The sequence below is a fragment of the Scatophagus argus genome, chromosome 5 (genome assembly GCF_020382885.2).
Source record: "Scatophagus argus isolate fScaArg1 chromosome 5, fScaArg1.pri, whole genome shotgun sequence".
NCBI lineage: Eukaryota > Metazoa > Chordata > Actinopteri > Scatophagidae > Scatophagus > Scatophagus argus.
The window spans coordinates 22456667-22473413 of NC_058497.1; the positions used below are offsets into that span (position 1 = coordinate 22456667).

Sequence of the window (16747 nt, forward strand, 5' to 3'; positions counted from 1 at the left end):
GTGGTTGCAGTTAGGAGCATCAACTCTTAATAGGTGTCTATTATTGCAACTCTTTAGCATGTGGGCATTTAAACTTGGAAAAATATTTGTGAAAAATGTAGCTCTGTTATAACTGTGTTATAAAATAACATATCATGTCATGTAGTGTGAAAAAGGCATGTACTGAAAAACTGACAGGGCTTGTATTTTAAATTAGTAGGTCACATTTACAGTGACTTATCCACACTTCTTCATCCTGTTTCCGTCACTCCTTTTTTCTAGTTTCATTAGTTAACTCATCAGTCAAGCGGATACCTTTCCTGGGGGTCTGAAAACAGTAGATAATCAGGACAAACTATGTGTTATTTAAAGTAACAGTGAAAAAGATTTGTGGTTGATTTGGTGACACTTGTAGTTGGTGGTAGCAGGAAGTGCAGTTAAATACTTAATAAAGAAGTCAGGCAACAGCTGACCTTTTTCCATCATTCTGTGAGCTTCCCCGCCATCCGATTTTATGCTGCCCACAGCAGGGCTCGCTGAAAGGAGTGGGTTGCCTTGCTGGGAAGTTGGAGGTGTGCAGCCTGTCACCTGCAGCTCTTCATCTTACGGCTGAAGTTGAGTCAGCTCGTGTTTCGCCAGTTACAACCTGTTAATGTGAAGCTGCAGCTGTAACTTAATACGAAATTTTATCCATTTCACAATACTCACATTAATATTGCTTAAATATATACTTTCATCAGTGGCTCATGAGCTCAGTCACCACTGAATTTCCCTATTAGGTGACTGAAAGGGACTTGGAAGGGATTTATTTAAAATTATTTTAAAATGTTGCAGTAAGTGTATATATTTAAATAGATAAATAAATAAATTGGGATTTTTTTTCCAAAGAGAAATACGTGTAGAAATGATTGAAAGTACTGCAGAAAGCCTTCAATTGAGATTTAAATGGTGCATTCTTGAATTCAGAGAGAACCAACAAGAAATGTTTTAGTAGAAGACAATAAACTTTAAAATATAACAGCAGCCATGGTTGACTGGTGACTGATCTCTTCCATTTTGTGAATGTCATAAATTAGAATTTTTATACTGCAGCAAGCACTAACATTATGCATAAGTTTTCAGTACGGTTTAATCATTCAGATTTCATAGTTCTGCTTTTCAGGTTTCATGCTTTCTCACTGATAAAACTCACTGTGGCTCCAGAGGTCTGGTTTCTTCTTTATGTAGGCAAAATATGCAAAAAAATGAAGTGAAAATAAAAGGAGAGATAAAACTTAGAGGGAAGAAATGTTTCAGCCCTCCTAATGGCAGCAACATAAAGTAAAGGACTGCTCTTAATTTGAACAGTGTCCATCATCTGCGCCACAGTCAGCTAAGTCCAAGAGCCTCTCTCTCTCTTATCTGTATTTACCTTTTGTGATGAGTGAGTGCTGGTCAAAAATTGCCTGGTGCTGTGTGCCACGCTGTCAGCATGTCACAGTGCTGGTTGGGTGCCAAAGATGCCAAGGAGATACAGGCTGCATGACTGGCATTTCTCTACGAAATATCCTCCGCTATCAGTGACAGGCATCAACAGGAGAGTGTGCCTTTAATGGCCGTAGAGACACATCTCAGAGGAATTCCTAAACAGGTGACACGGGGAAGCGCTGCGGGTGGCTTCTGAACATGCTGTCAGTTTGTAGTGCTTTCTGTTTGCACAGATTTTCTGTCTGAAGCGCAGGACAACATTACTACTCCAGCATACGCAGCGTGTTAAAAAATCTGTGAGTCAGTGGACACAAAATTTAACTAACTCATTTTTTTAACCAAGAATGCGTGTTTTATTTTATGAAGGTGTCCTAAATTAGTCCTAAATTACTTTGTACTTATTGCAATAACGTCACATGACAGTCCAACTTGCCTCCAGCCTGTGTTCTTACCCCAAACAAGAACTTCAGCTCTGAAAGCAGTTTAGCCCTGTATCCATTTGGTTAATAGATCCATTAAGCTGCATGGAGTGAGTGGAGTGCGGCCGCTGTGTGGAGCGCAGGATGACGTGTTAATTCTGGGTAATTTATTACCCTGGGTGTCTGTGGGTAAGGAGCTCCTGACACATCCTGTCTCACTGGGATCGTCCTCAGCCAGGCTTCCATGGGCATCGCCTGCTTAACAGAGACTCCAGCATGTGGTGCTCACATCCGCTGATGCATGATGCAAGTATGATGTAAAACCCTTAGTGCAGGAAAACAACAGTGAGGATGCACATAGTGTGGCTTTATATCAGACTGGCAGTCTTTGAAGGTAGGAGGCTAAAAGCACACCTGTGGAGAGGAAGAGGGTAATCAAATTTCCCCCCCCAGTGTTATGGGCACTTGCTGGCTCTCATATGGTTTTTATTTATGGAAGTATCCTTTTCTGTCTAGGGCCGGGCCCTGATTAGATCATGGATGCTGATTGTGGCCTAGAGCTGTGGTGATCAATCCTAATTTACTTGGAGAATTAAATTTATATATAGGAGGATGCAGTGCCCTGCCCTGACAGATGAAAGGGCATTTCCCTGTTACGCATCACCAATCAAAATGACAGAAAAAAATGGCACACATCTTTGATTTTGTTTTGCTGTGTGTTTTCGGAACATGCAACATGGGGCTGTCATTAGGGAATAAAAGCTGCATTAAAGGCTGATAGGAGAGAAGCAGGAAAAAAAAAAAGAAACAGCCCAGGCGTTTGTGCATTAGAGTTTTTACAAGCCTCAGCACTGTCTAATGTTCAGCCACTGGGATCACAGAGTGCAGACCTCTGGTGCCTTAGAGGCAGAGGAAGGGGATTTTGCAGGTCTGCCAAGCTGCCCGTCAGCCATTTCATGTCATAATCAGTTAGGGGCAAATCAGCATACACCAAGCGTCAGTGCCCCAGGACAATCCTCTCTGGATTCCTGTCTGCACTGTAGCACTGAAAGGACAGCAAAATGAATTTCATTTTTTGTGCTCAATGCAAGGGCTTTTTTTATTTATTTATTTATTTTTTTAAAGGAAAATGTGATGTTGTCATGCTCGGTATTCAGCTCTAGAAAACAAGCTCTGTGTGTTTACAGTAGGCCACTGCAGCAGCCACGCCTTCTAGCCATAGCGTCTTTACAGCCGCTGCTGTCATCCAGTCGATGATGAAGCTACAGAGTGATTAGCCCCACCCCAGAGGCTGCTGAGATGGGAGATGTGGGAGGTGTACGGTTGTCAAAGCAGGGCTTGCGGAGATGACTCAGTTAGGCACTTAGAGTAAGATCATTACCATGCAGGAACCCTCTGCCCGGCTTTGCTGCGTGTGCTGATTTTTTTGTTACTGTTGATATCGAACAGCCGCTGGTTTTATTGTCTCTAACTACACGTTTGTGCTTGCTGCCTGTTGTGTGCCGGGTTATCACATGGTCCTCATGTTCACATCTTCCTGAGCGTGCCGTGTTAGCTAATTCATTTTGCAAAGCCCAGCTAAGATCCATGTTAGTGCTGTTGTGAGGAAACCTAATTAGTCCAGTTTATGTGATTGATTGGTGCTTTTACTTGAAACAAATACACTGCTTCCCACTGCTTGGCAGTTGACTGTGACTGAGGGGGTTTGGGCTGGTTGTATTATATTCACTTGGGTGTATATTGTATATATATTGTTCTGTGCTGTATTTACTGCTTCTCCACAAAATTTGATGTGATGGACAACAGCCAAAACAGTATTATTCCTTTTCAGTGGTCTGCAGGAATTATATTTAATTATAACAGTCAAGGTGATGTAATACTTTGCAGACAAATGCTGGCGAGAACATATAAGAAAATGAAATTTTAAAGAAAATGACTAGTTCTCTTCTGAGGTAGGACCTCCTACTGATCACAATGGTGATGGGTGAATGGAAGACCCCGCTAAGTCTGTGATCTTTGCAGTGCACTTTTTTTTTTTTTAACTCCGGCCACACACAGGTTCCTTGTGTTGAGGAAATATGAGGAACCCCCCCCCCCCAAACTGAGGGACTTGTAATTGGGATCCAGCAGTATGACAGTACTGTCTCACAGTTTTTTTGAGGGGAGTTCATCCCGTCAGGCTGCTTCTTAAACGTAGCACAATGGCCATTTCTGGCCCTGTCTTCATAACCTGGCAAACCGGGGGGTGGAGTGGGGTGGGGTGGGGTGGGGTGGGGTAGGGGTTCCACCAGACTGCTTGAAGATGGGACCCAGTGTGCAACTGTGGTGAGACTTGGAAGAGAAATCCCCCTCCGTGTCCGCGATTTTAAAGTTAAAGATAAAATTATCTTTACCACACAGTTGTTGCTGAATTATTATTTGCTTCTGAGCCACTTTTGGAGGAATTTAGGACTGCATGGAACGCAGATATGTGTTTGTGTCCTGTGAATACAGATCTTTCTGGCCGACAGAGACGGAAGTCATTTACATGGTTATTTGCATATGGAGCAAGAAAGTGAAATCCAAACACAAGTGGTCACTTGAGACACATTTGAGACAAATTATGATGCTGTGAGTCAACTTAAATCTGGCTTGGTCGATACTCTGTAAGGGTTTGCTGCATTTAGTGAAATGTTTTCTCCTTCTTTACTTTCTGCTCTATTGCATGCCCACTGATTGGCAACCATCTCTGTTCAGATTGGTGTTTCATATTTCTGTCACTTTGATCAAATGATTGTTTACAATATGTTCAATAAATGAATGGATTTTGACAGAATGTGTGGACTTTTACCCTTGCCATTACTGTGTTACCCTACCAATTCATCTTGCAAATCTCAGCTAAGATCCAAGATTCGTGCATCATGTTTGGATCCAGCAAAGTGCAGAATCGTTAGTGACTGAGGTGTGATTATCGGTGACTCATTTTGTAAATATTGCATTTTCTAAGAGACTGCAGACATTTAATTTTACTATCTGTATGCAATGTCAGTGACATGGGAGTCACCTGCTTTCCTTTTCTGCACCTTTAGTACTCTTCAGAGTCTTTTAGATTACCTCGGCAGCCTACTCTCAGGGTTGAATGGAAAACTAATAAAGTGCTGGGGGAAAAAAACAAAAAAAACAATAAACATTAGCTTTCACCTCATTTTGCATCCTCTTAAGTGGTATTTGTGAGGACAATACTGAACAAGTCGGTACAGTACAATCAGTTATTTTACAGTGAGAACAAGGAAAGTGGGATTTGATAAAGCAGTTGATTTACCAAGCACTTTAAAGGTAAAGGACTGTTTTTAAATGCTGAGCCAAAGAGGAAGAGATAGTATTACATTAAAATACAACCTGCTAGAGAAGAATTTGTTTAAAGTTATGATTAAAAACACAAGCTGCAGTAAGAAGCTACAGAAAATTGCTCAATTATCAGTGATCAAAAGCAAATTTATAGCAAAATGATCAGCTCTCAGAAAGGAAACAACATTAATTAATTGTGTAAAATGTGTTGACTGTAGATGGCTTTGTCTTACATTTACAACTTTAATCAGCTGCTCCCAGATTATGTTACCAGAGAGCCGAGGACATCAAATATCACTGTCAGAAAGTTTATCATGTCACCTGAAAGAACTCCACATCTGCTGCTGTGATCTACAAGAGTGTGTGGTGCAGTCACTGCTACAGGAGGCTGAGGCATGCACGCTGCTCTTGGAGCGGAGGTCAAAATGAAGTAGTGTGAAAGAGTCAATGACTCCCTTTTCTTACCCTCCGCAGCCCAAATTTTGTAGGTTATATTATCAAAATAGCACTTTTGACTGTTTTTTTTTTTCACTGCTGCGAGCATCAGAAATTTAAATTCCATCCACCTCCATAGCATTAGCGGTAGTGGCTGAAGTCTCAGAGGCAGATATGTCAAAACCTGGTATATAAAACAGACACAATTTACACACATTGAGAAAATGTGTTTTTGCAATTCTGGTGAACCAGGCCCTAAGGCTAGGGAACTCTATGTAAAGTATTTTTGTTCAGAGCATCATTAATTTCGAGCATTTCGGTCCCATAGACCCTCCTCGGGGTAGAACTGCAAACCTCAAAACATTTGTAACAGTAAGTTTGACAGGAACAAATTTACGGTAAGTTTATTATTGCTTAGCTGGTATTATGTTTGGTTTCACCGCGGGCCAAACTATAATCAAACTCAGGTCGAGCTTTTGCACGATAATGAGCATTAATTGTGGACTAATGAGAGACAGGTCACCACCAGGGTGACCTCTGCTCTCCCCAGCCATGCTTGGGAACAGAAGCACTCCAGCCTAGTTGAGTGGTCCTCTTTTAAAGCTGCAAGAATTTCACATTTATTTATTCTCTCAGTTGTTCCTTAGGACTATAGTGAACCATATGAGTCCGAATTACTTATTCCTTTTCGTTCAGTTTAGTATCCATAACTGGATCATTCTTCTCATGGTAGCCTTCTGAACCTACACTGCAGTGGCAAGACGGCAAAACTGACAAATTTCATTGTGGTTCAGCAACAGTACTGTTAATGGATAAGTGAACATTTCAACATAGTGCTGCTAACATTTTGTTGTATTTGGCCGTGGTCAGAGGCATACATCAGTGCAGAAAGTGGCTGTAAATAGACTGCGTCTCCCTTTTACTTACCAGGCTTGTTTAAAGGCATTATTCCATTGCCTGCTCCCTCTGTCAGGACTGAACCTTGAATTGCTTGGAGTGATTAGTAGCAGGGAGTGTGCTGCAGCAGCAGTCCCAGGCTACTTTTGTTTATGTTAAGGCTTTTACGCATTCTGTTTTATTCGCTGGCGGGGCTCGCTTTTGATCCCGGAAGGAGGCGGCTGCTGATACACCCACCACCACCACCACCGCCACCATCATGCCCTCACCCCTCCCTAGCCTGCATTAGCACTACAGAATTCAGGTCTGTTTGGCAAGTTATTCAGCCCCCCACTCAATCTCCCCAAGCCTTTTTTTCCTCCATTGAAAACACACCTTTCTGTTGACCAAGGAGGGTTTTCTATAGAGCCAAGGCATGTGAAAGATTTCCAGAATAGAAGTAAGTGGTGCCTGTATGGAGCTTTCCTGGCTCTCAATGGACCTTGAAGACAATGTTCTTGATATCTGCCCAAATTTCCTCTCAGCTTCACTACAGGCTGCTTTTGTGGGTATGTGTTTGTCTGCCGTGTTGTGAGCTAACTGTCACTAATCCTTTGACTACGTGAGCAGGTTAGATAATAAAAAACAAAAACAGAAATGCACTAAAGATGTATTTAAAAAGTTATAGTATATGTTTACAGTAATTGGTAGAAATTGGAGTTGCAGCTGTATACATTTTTCACGGTGTACCGTGATATGAAATCATTTGTCATACCACACAGGGGATTCCTTTATTTCTTTTTGTCCGAAATTATAAGTTATGATTTGGGTTGGATTTGTTAAAAGGTGTTCACATTTTTACTCTTATTAACATGTATTATATATCAAAATGTTATTTTGGTTATAGTCCTCCAAAAAAATTTTACCTTTGCTCTGCATATCAGCAGTCATTTGTCTAAAAAAATGTCATCACTAATCAGTAACGCATTATATCTCAGTCTCAGTGATAGTAATTAGTAATAATGCTAAGTAATTAAGTGATTTCACAGACAAGTAATCTGTAATCATCTTGTATTACACTTCAAGGGATTTGTCAGACATCGTGCATACGTGCTGCTACTTTGTCTACGCTCTGGACCGCCTGAACACGTTAGTTATCATTTAGTCTTGGATTCTGCATGGAAAAGCTACCACATGTAAAGAGTAGCAAGCGGTTAATTATCATGGAAAGCAGGGTTGTGTGCAGAGTGAAGCCGAGATTTATATACAGCAGTGCTGAATAGCAACTCTCAGCACAGTGCTAATTGTTTGATGGATAGTACAGAGCCATTTGCATTTATATTGTACCCCAAATGCCTCCCACGTATTTAGATCCCATATTTAACCAACTCCTGACACCGGAGCAATGGTCATAATGATCTGCCCAGCCAAAACCTCAATGAGTGTTTTAACTGGGGCTTCTGTGACACTGCGGGTGGTTTGTTTTATGGGTTGGTTTGACGGATTTTGTGAGGTGTGAGGGGCATCCAGGAGCTGAAGCTAAGTTTTCTGCCTGCTCTCATTTTCATGGCTTTGATGTTATTTGGCTTCCGGGGAGTTAAGAAGTGCTGATTATCCAGAATTAATTGAACACAATCAGAAAACAACTTGACATAATGGACTTAAAAGTAACAATCACACTCCATTGGATTGTTAGTCAAACAAACCCTATGGGTGCTTCTCACTACATTCTCACATTTTCTTAATTTAATTGTTTTAAACAATGTTATTGACTGTTAAGTGGAACATTCATTTGTTGCAGGACTATAAAACATTCTGGGTCTTATAAATCCTATGAGTGTGTTTTTAACAGCAACAGTGCCTGTAACTGACAGTATGCAAAGATTTGTAGTAACAATGATGATTATTTTAATGCAAAGTTGTAAAGTTTCAGGAAATAATGGAAATTACTAGAACCCCTTAACAGACCGACATAGCCGGCCAGCCTGTGTGTTTAAAAGGATTCACTGAAATGGTACTGAAGTGTGTATGTGGCTGATGGCTGAGGTGTTTACTTACTACCTTCTGACACTGTTAGCCCTTCAGACTTTTCACTGCTGCAGCATTGGCTCCGCCTCCTGTCCGGTATATTAAACTGGTTTTAATCTTAGATCACAGGCGGTGGAATCATGCAGACAGCATAAAAAATGGACTGTCAATATCAGGCGGTGCTGCTGATCATGTGCTGTCTGCAGCAGTTTGACTCGCACGTGTTATGGTATTCTGTATGTATGGTACATCCGTTTTCCTCAAATGTCAATTGGAATCATTTTTGATTTACTTTTTTCTTTGAGCAGCTTAAATTGTCACAAGCTTATCTGTGATGACCTATTCTGAGCATTGATCAGCCAATGGGCTGATCATAATTTGTTCTCATGTGATGGATGCAGAACATGAAGTGCAGAACAGTTCAGATTGTAATGGCCAGGCTTTCTCACATGACAGGCATTCACACATTCATACATAACGGCTGTGTTTCCAAGTTTGTTGTTGAGGTCCTCAGGAAAAAGGTTTTTCGTAGCTCACGTTGTTCATAATGCTTCAGCCTGCGGTCACTCCTCTCTACACTTCCTCTGCACAAAGCCATTATTACTTGGCTTACAGCTGCTATACATTTGCTTCTCAGGCACAGACACACCTGACTGTACCCTGGCCAACTGTAGACAATGGCAATTGAAAAATGTGCAGTGCGCAATTGTTTTAAAGGCGAAAACAGTCCATCCACCATTTCTTTTGTGTATCCAGAGAGACCTCAATTGATTTTTGGATCATTGCATAGATATGCAGTTAGCTTCTTTTTGCCACTTCTCAAGCTCTGCAGCTCAAGCTTTAGAGGAACTTTGTCTTTGAAATAAAAGCATGCGATTTTAATCTCTGTTTCAGTCCATGGCAGTAATTTTTCAAGGGTCTTTGTAAATAACTTCTCTAACAGAGTCTTTGTGAGTGCCCTCATTAACCTTCTCCTTCAGTGTCTCAAGCTTCTACTATCAGTCTCCTGTGTCTTACTCTGAGATGATGATAATAATACCATAAAAATAGTCCTCTTATCAGTTCTTACTACTTTTTCTTATGAAGTGTTGATACATCTTGGTTAAGTAAGACCTCTTGTTTATTATCTTCACTTTCCCTGATTCGATAAAACAGTACAATGGTTGCATTTTCTTTGTTTTGGCTCCTTCTCCCAGGATTCAGACATATACAGAAGAACAAAAACAGCATCTTTGCACTGAAAAACAATGTTAATGCCAGCTGCAGCCCATGTATGAGCAAGAGGGCTGTTTAGTTTTACAGTGTGTTTTGTGTGAAAATTCTGGCAGCTGCAGTTAAGGTGGATACGTTTCAGGGACCTACATTTGCGTCCCATATCATCTGTCATTGCGTATGGCCTGTTGCTTCTTTTGAAAAACTCCTCTGGGTTTCCCATGGCCTCAAAGGTACATCTCATTGCATACCAGCCGATTAATAATGAGGAGCAAGGGCTGTACAGAAGAGGGATGATAGAAGCACTGAGCCTGGCTCTTTGGAAACAAAAACAATGCACTTTACAGAACATTCTCAAAACTTTAGAAAGCTGCCTGTTCTCTGCTCTGTCACATTTGCATAGCATGAAGGATCTTGTGCAAAAGAGAAAAAAGGTAAAAATTAGCAACCCATACAAGCTGCATCTGAAATCTTGGGAGCAGCTGAAGTGCTCTTGCGGCTGCAGAGTGCGAGCGTTTTCTTCGCCCCCCCCCCCGTGTGGTGGAGGTCCTGGTATTGAGGCCCCAAGTCATTAATCACTAGGATCTTTTCAGCTGTCAATACATACAAAAAGAAACCCCCAACCCCATCAATGGTGTCTTCAATAAAGGGTTTTTTTTTTTTTTTTTTTTTTAAGCAGGGCAAATATAGTTCACTAAGGATTATTGTTTACTGTTCTATCCAGCACAAGTCTCATATATTTTTCATAAAGAGCTTATCTTCTAGAAAAATCCATGTCTGAACACGCAGGCATATTGTCACTAAAAACACCCAGATTTGCCAGGAATAGTTTTTTCTTTTTTTTCTATTTTAATCTTTTTTCAAAGAGTTATTTCTCTTATCCAGTGACTCACATCCCATTCTGACTAATAGTAAAATACCTTTTCAAGTGTGAGAGCGAGTAGTTTAGAAGGATGAATGATAAGGTTTTCAACTCGTAATATGTAATTATGAATGTGTGATTATCGTGTTGCATTTGGAAGAAGGAAGCAAGAACATATATTACACTGTTGCAGTATCCTGCTCAGTGACTCCCTATATTTGGTAACTGAGCCTCAATGTAAACAGTGACCAAGCCGTTAATCAAGTTTGTATCCACATTGACTCTCTTTAATCCCGGTCAATACCTTTAAAAGCACGTGGTTGCTTTGAATGAGCTGTTTGCAAGACATCATCATTAGTTCACTGCTGTAATATTACACATTAATTTCAAGTTGTTATTTGTAGTCGTCCGTTTTACTTTAAAAAAAAAAACAAAAACATGCATACACTTGTGTGTATATATTTATATATATTGCGAAACCGGAACAAATTGTATGAATATATTGGAAGTAGTTCACACCATGCTTCTTTATCTCACCTCAGTATTTTGTCCTTCGAGGCAAGAAAATGAAATGCGGCACGTAGCTGGATGCTAAAACCCCCTCTCGCTATTGATCTTATACTCGGCGTGCTATTTGACAGTCGGGATTTTGTGTTTCAGATTTTAATCATCTGTGCTGGTTCACTGTAGTCCTAAATTTGTTTGACTCCTGTTTGACGCCCCCATTCAACATGTGATGATTTGTAACTCCGAAACAACACCATTCATGTAAGGACACCTGCCACTTTTACAGGTGCTGAAGGCCCAGCATTTCTATAAGGCACATAAAATGGAATATTTGTGGGAGATGTGCACTGTAAACTTTATAGGTGCAAGATTTGTTGTACCGTTTTTTATTAAATCTAATCCTGGGGGTTCTTCATGCACTTCCTGTGTGTGCGAAACATGCATTTGCATTTTATTTATTTCTGCAGTCACTTGGTTAAGTTTGTGTGTGAGAGCGTGTATAAAATTCCAATTTCTGCTTTCAAATGATCAATGCTGTTTTTATGGTTTAAGATGGCTGACAGTGATTATATGTTTGATGATGCATTATCAAAACAGTGAGTCTAAAGGATTTAAAAATCAACATCAGCAGTTTTCCTTAATTTTTGTTTGTGTTCTTCTTCTCCAGGATCACTCAAACTAAACTGCCGTCGTAACCCACATTTGATGTTGAAAATAGTGCGGAGGCAGACATGGAAGTGAAGGAACGCAGGCCTTACCGCTCACTCACCGGCCGGCAGGACACAGAGCGCCGTTACACCAGCTCCTCAGCAGACAGTGAGGATGGCAAACCCAACCCCAGATCCTACAGCTCTAGTGAAACGCTCAAGGCCTTCGACCACGACTCAAGGATGGCCTACGGGAGCCGTGTCAAGGAAATGGTTCATCACGAAGTGGACGAGTTCAACCGACAAGGTTAGCCTTAGCCGTGACAGTAGAAATACTGTGCATGACGTGAACAGAATGAATTTGTCATTGATATCAGTATGGAGCAATTACATGAAAATGCTGGTTATTGGGTTATGGGCTGCCTGGTCTCAATGTATGCATCATTGCTTTTTAATGAAGAGTCTCGTTAATTCGCATTCAGGTGCTGTAGAGGTCACACTGCATTGTTTGACTATTAACAGAGGTGGCCAGGCATTGAACTCACCACACCTGTATTAAAAACTGCATGAGTGACACGCGTACCTTTGCCTGCTCGTTCAGATGTATTATTAATTGCCATAGTTCCAATCAGATGTCGTAGCACTGCGTTGATTTATTGAAAAAGGTTGAGCTTTTGGTCCAAGGACTTTCCTCAAGACATATCAGTCACAAAGTGCCCCTGTGCAGTAAATTCACCCCATAATAGCATGATAGTGGACAGCACTGCTAGTGGTAGGCGATATGACATTATACTGATTCTTTGGACAACAATAGAATATTTGCTGGTGTTAAATCTAAATCTGCTCAGCCGACCTGCGCGTTTTCTTAGCCCAAAATTGTTGAAGCAGAGCATCTATCATCGCCGTGATGAGAGCAACAAGCTGGTGGAGGCTGAGTCAGATGCCTGACCAGGTTTACTGTTTCCTGAACTCACAATGACCTGGTGTTTCTCTGAAAGCCAAAATATTTCCACAGTTGTGATTTGTTTGGGAGAGAGGAGTAAACACCGCCTTTGTTTTTGTCTTGGCTGCTCGCCGTTATCTGCTCAGTTTGAATATTTAGAAAGAAAACCGTGACATAGAAAATTCAGGCTAACGGCGTGTTTTAAAAATGATGACAAAGATTGATGTTTCGCCTTCGCATGATCATACTGCATCGTTGTTCATTTAACTGATTAATTGTCACACTCCAACCCACAGCTCACAATCACGTAGAACAGCTCATTAATTCGAGAATCTCACAGCTGTCAGACCAAACATACTGTTTGAAGGGGTCTATAATCCCCTTCATATAACTGAAAAACAATTAGTAGTAATAGTAGAAGTACTTATTTAGTAGTATATACACAATAAAGTGCAAAGCATAGAAATGACCAATTGGGTCTAACATCTTTTAATTCCAAGGACCACCCAAAAACAGAAAACCAAAAGTAAACCAGAAAAGCTATGAAAAAAAATGCATGTGGAGTGTGTGGTTGTGATGTGGGCAGGAGTTTCAAAGGGCTCATATCAATCAAAATGTCAAATATAACATAATCTTTAATCCATCTGAGGTGTAGGTCTGTCATTCTGATTAAAAACTGTACATTTTAATCAGAATGACACAGGCCTTGCCCTAAAGAAAGGTAAGAACATTTGATTTATTTATGATTTCAAACCATCAAGGTGCTTTACAAACTGACTGTCCTGACTCACAGTGGTGACTCTGATTTCCTCGGCAGAGAGCTGAAGAGACAGAGTCAGTTTTCAAATATGACATTTTACGATATAAAAACTGTGAAATGGCATTGGATAACTAATGTTGCTTATTAACAAAAGCCGGAGTGTATAGGATTTGAAAATGTCTGGTGACTCCTCATGAGTGTGTGTGGTGAAAGCAACACACTGAAAGATGCTAACGATCCCACATCCACACACACAGGGGTTACAAATACTGAATGTGTCTGCATCCTCATGTAACTCCACACCTTTTGCTTATAAATGATTGCTGCACCTCTGAAGGCCAGGATACTGTTTTCGTCTTTCGCTGCGATGAATACAGCTGATTATGTTAATGTGGTTTGCGGCAGACTTAATTACCAGAGTTTTGTATTTATTATCCTGCTGCAGGAGCAGACTTTTCCCTTAGAAATCTTGGCTTTGGAGAGGCCCTCCCATCTGTAGCCACGTACAGGACTGACCTGGGGCTGCCACACCGCGACTACTCAGTCAGCGTGGGCTCAGATGCAGACACAGAGACAGACGGCATCATGTCGCCAGAGCATGCGGTCAGATTATGGGGCCGCAGCAACACCAAGTCAGGCCGCAGCTCGTGCCTCTCCAGCAGGGCAAACTCCAATCTAACACTGACTGACACTGAGCACGAGAACACAGAAAACGGTAGGACACACTTTTCTTCTTTATGTTTCCCTGCCAGTCCTTATCAGGCAAAACCTTTACACTGTGTCTCTTTCCATGTGCATTTGATTTTGAGGTCGAAATGCAGTAGATTAGTGTTGTGTTTTATAAGCATGTTCCCGTACACTGAGACAGAATGACGTGCAGTGTCTTTGAGACAACAAACGTTCCCAAGCCAGACTGTTTTCCATCTAACAGTCTAAGACTAAATGATGATTATGTTGGTTTGGATATGTTAGCTTTTGGACAACACTCAGCTGGAATCTATACAACCACAAGATGAGTTGCATCTTTTCTATATTTGTAAGTGTCTTTGTATCCGCTATTTCAATCTGACCAAATTCAACTTGACATTTTTATTAGGCTCTTTAAATCTCTGTTTGCATTTTTCAGAAATTGGCTAAATACCAACATATTTAGCATTTGACCTCTTGAAGAAAAAACAATTACTCTGTGTTCCAGCACAGCCAGATGTTTGGCATACTGTTACCTCCTTTGTTCATCATTCCCAGATCAGTTTATACTTGTTTACTTCTTTTCATTGCAGTGCGTGAATCATGTGTTTGCTTTGATAGGGCTCGGTCTGGCATGCTTTTTGGTGAAATTATTGCCAGGAAGTGGGAAGCCAGATGTATTGAATTCATCTTTCTGTGGCTTGGTGTATTCCCCATGGGCCAGATGAGCCTGCGTGCTCGTTCAGGAGGTCACTTTAGCTCTGGGAATATGTAACTATGAGCCATGTCGAGTGACGGAAAATGTCAGAAGATGGTAGCAGTTCTGCTGAAGACACTCTCATTCCAACTGTAGATTATAGTGTGCTGTAAAGTTAAAAGATTACAGAATTTTGCAGAAATGCCATTTGGATTCGGAGCTCAGCTCCCCCGCCCCCCAGAGCTTATTTGTCAGTAAACTCAGTTACAAGTTAGTAATTGCTTGGGTAGTTTGTGCACTGAAAGAAAAATGGATTCTTTTCTCTCCTTTTTTTATACAACGGGATGCCATGTGGTAAAATTTAAGTTCTATTTCACGTTATGCGAAGTTAAACACAAACCTAAATCATGCATATTAACTGGCAGATTTATGATACTGTTCCCAGGATACTCTGGAGATGGGGAACTCATCAAGGGCCTAGCGGCAAAATTCTAATTGCCCCTGCACAGCCTTGCAGAGAACCTTGTGAATAGTTTTGCATTTCAGAGTGTGTCACATTATGTATTAGCTTCTTATTATAACTGACAGAAATGACTCTTGGAAGTGGAATCCATTTGCCCGAATGACTCAGGGAGAGAACGTGGCATCCCTCTGCTTGATCATCTGAGATGCCAGGGGACTTGAATTTAGCTGTATTGTACATAATTAAAGAGAATCTCCTTGGATGGATGTTCAGGGGCTGGTGTGCTGGAATGTATTCAGAGCACCCATAGCTAAAGCATCATGCCTACATCTGGAAGACCCAATCGAGAGCCTAAGTAGCTTTTTACTCAACTCACCCAAGCAGAAAGAGCACTTGTATTCAGCATTTAATTCAGTAATGCCTGATAACATATAATTTATATATGGCAAGTTAATTAAAATCCATCGAGCAGGCCTGCTTGTGTGAGTGCTTTAATCTCTTTAAATCAACAAACCATTTACTCTGCCTTAATGTATTCAAGCCGTTGGGCAGTTCTCCCCCCTCTTCACATGTGACCTGCGTGACCCCGGTTTTAATGCATGCAAATAAGCGATAGCGATTTTGGAACAATTTTTTTGATGCTCAAGTGATTCCAGGGCATCCCATATATGCTGTAAATAAAAACCCTGCTGATAATGATGTGCTATACTAAGATTAATTCTAATTGCGATATAATAAAAGGAGTCACTACATTTATTATCATTCTTGATCTGCTGCATGATGTGGATGTAGTAACAGTTGAAAACATAATTTGAGAAGTACGTGCATCAACATAGACTGATAAGCTTTCAGTCGCTGGCATTTTGTACCTGGGTGCTGAATTAGTAGCTATGTGCAGCACCGTTTGTTAATGAACGTACAAGTCTGTTGTGTTGAAAAGTGCATTCATGTAGTGGGTAAAGGTTTGTGTGCGTGGTCTACCCAGCATACCTTTTGGTCCCTAGGGAGCCCCTTGAGGACACTTCCAGCAGCCAGCGACTGCTGAGTCATTGCACATCCTGTGGAGGATGAGCAGCTAGGAGGCCAGCCCAGCCTGCTGGGTTTGCGAGAGGGCTGCTGTTCTGGGGTTTTTTGCTCTGTTACAGCTTATCCAGATGTGTTCTCTAATCCCATCTTTCCCCCACTGTCATGGTGAGGCCATTACATTTCTGTCACCATGAGAACTGCCAGTCGCTCACAAAAGCCTGCTGAGGGAACGTCGTTATTCATGTGTTCCATAACCTACGGAGAGAATAATTCTGCTAAGGCCTACAGTGTTCCTGTTGATGGGGAAATGCTTGTGTGGACAAAAATGTACTGGACAAAATGTAATTAGTTCCAGTGAGTGGTTAGTTGTGTACTGATTTGACTTTTCCTTACAAATCCTCATGGGAGTTCT

The 16747-nt window shown here is 41.1% G+C and overlaps 1 protein-coding gene across 8 annotated transcripts in view; it reads left to right on the forward strand.

The window, feature by feature from the left end:
- tenm4 (teneurin transmembrane protein 4) overlaps window positions 1-16747 on the forward strand; it is a 205294-nt gene that overhangs the window by 82795 nt on the left and 105752 nt on the right. For all 8 annotated transcript variants that reach the window (XM_046389708.1, XM_046389707.1, XM_046389709.1 and 5 more), the window contains 2 exons: window positions 11780-12066; window positions 13908-14177. In XM_046389708.1, the coding sequence (XP_046245664.1) occupies window positions 11844-12066; window positions 13908-14177 (493 nt within the window). In that variant the 5' untranslated portion in view covers window positions 11780-11843. The remainder of the gene's footprint in view (window positions 1-11779; window positions 12067-13907; window positions 14178-16747) is intronic.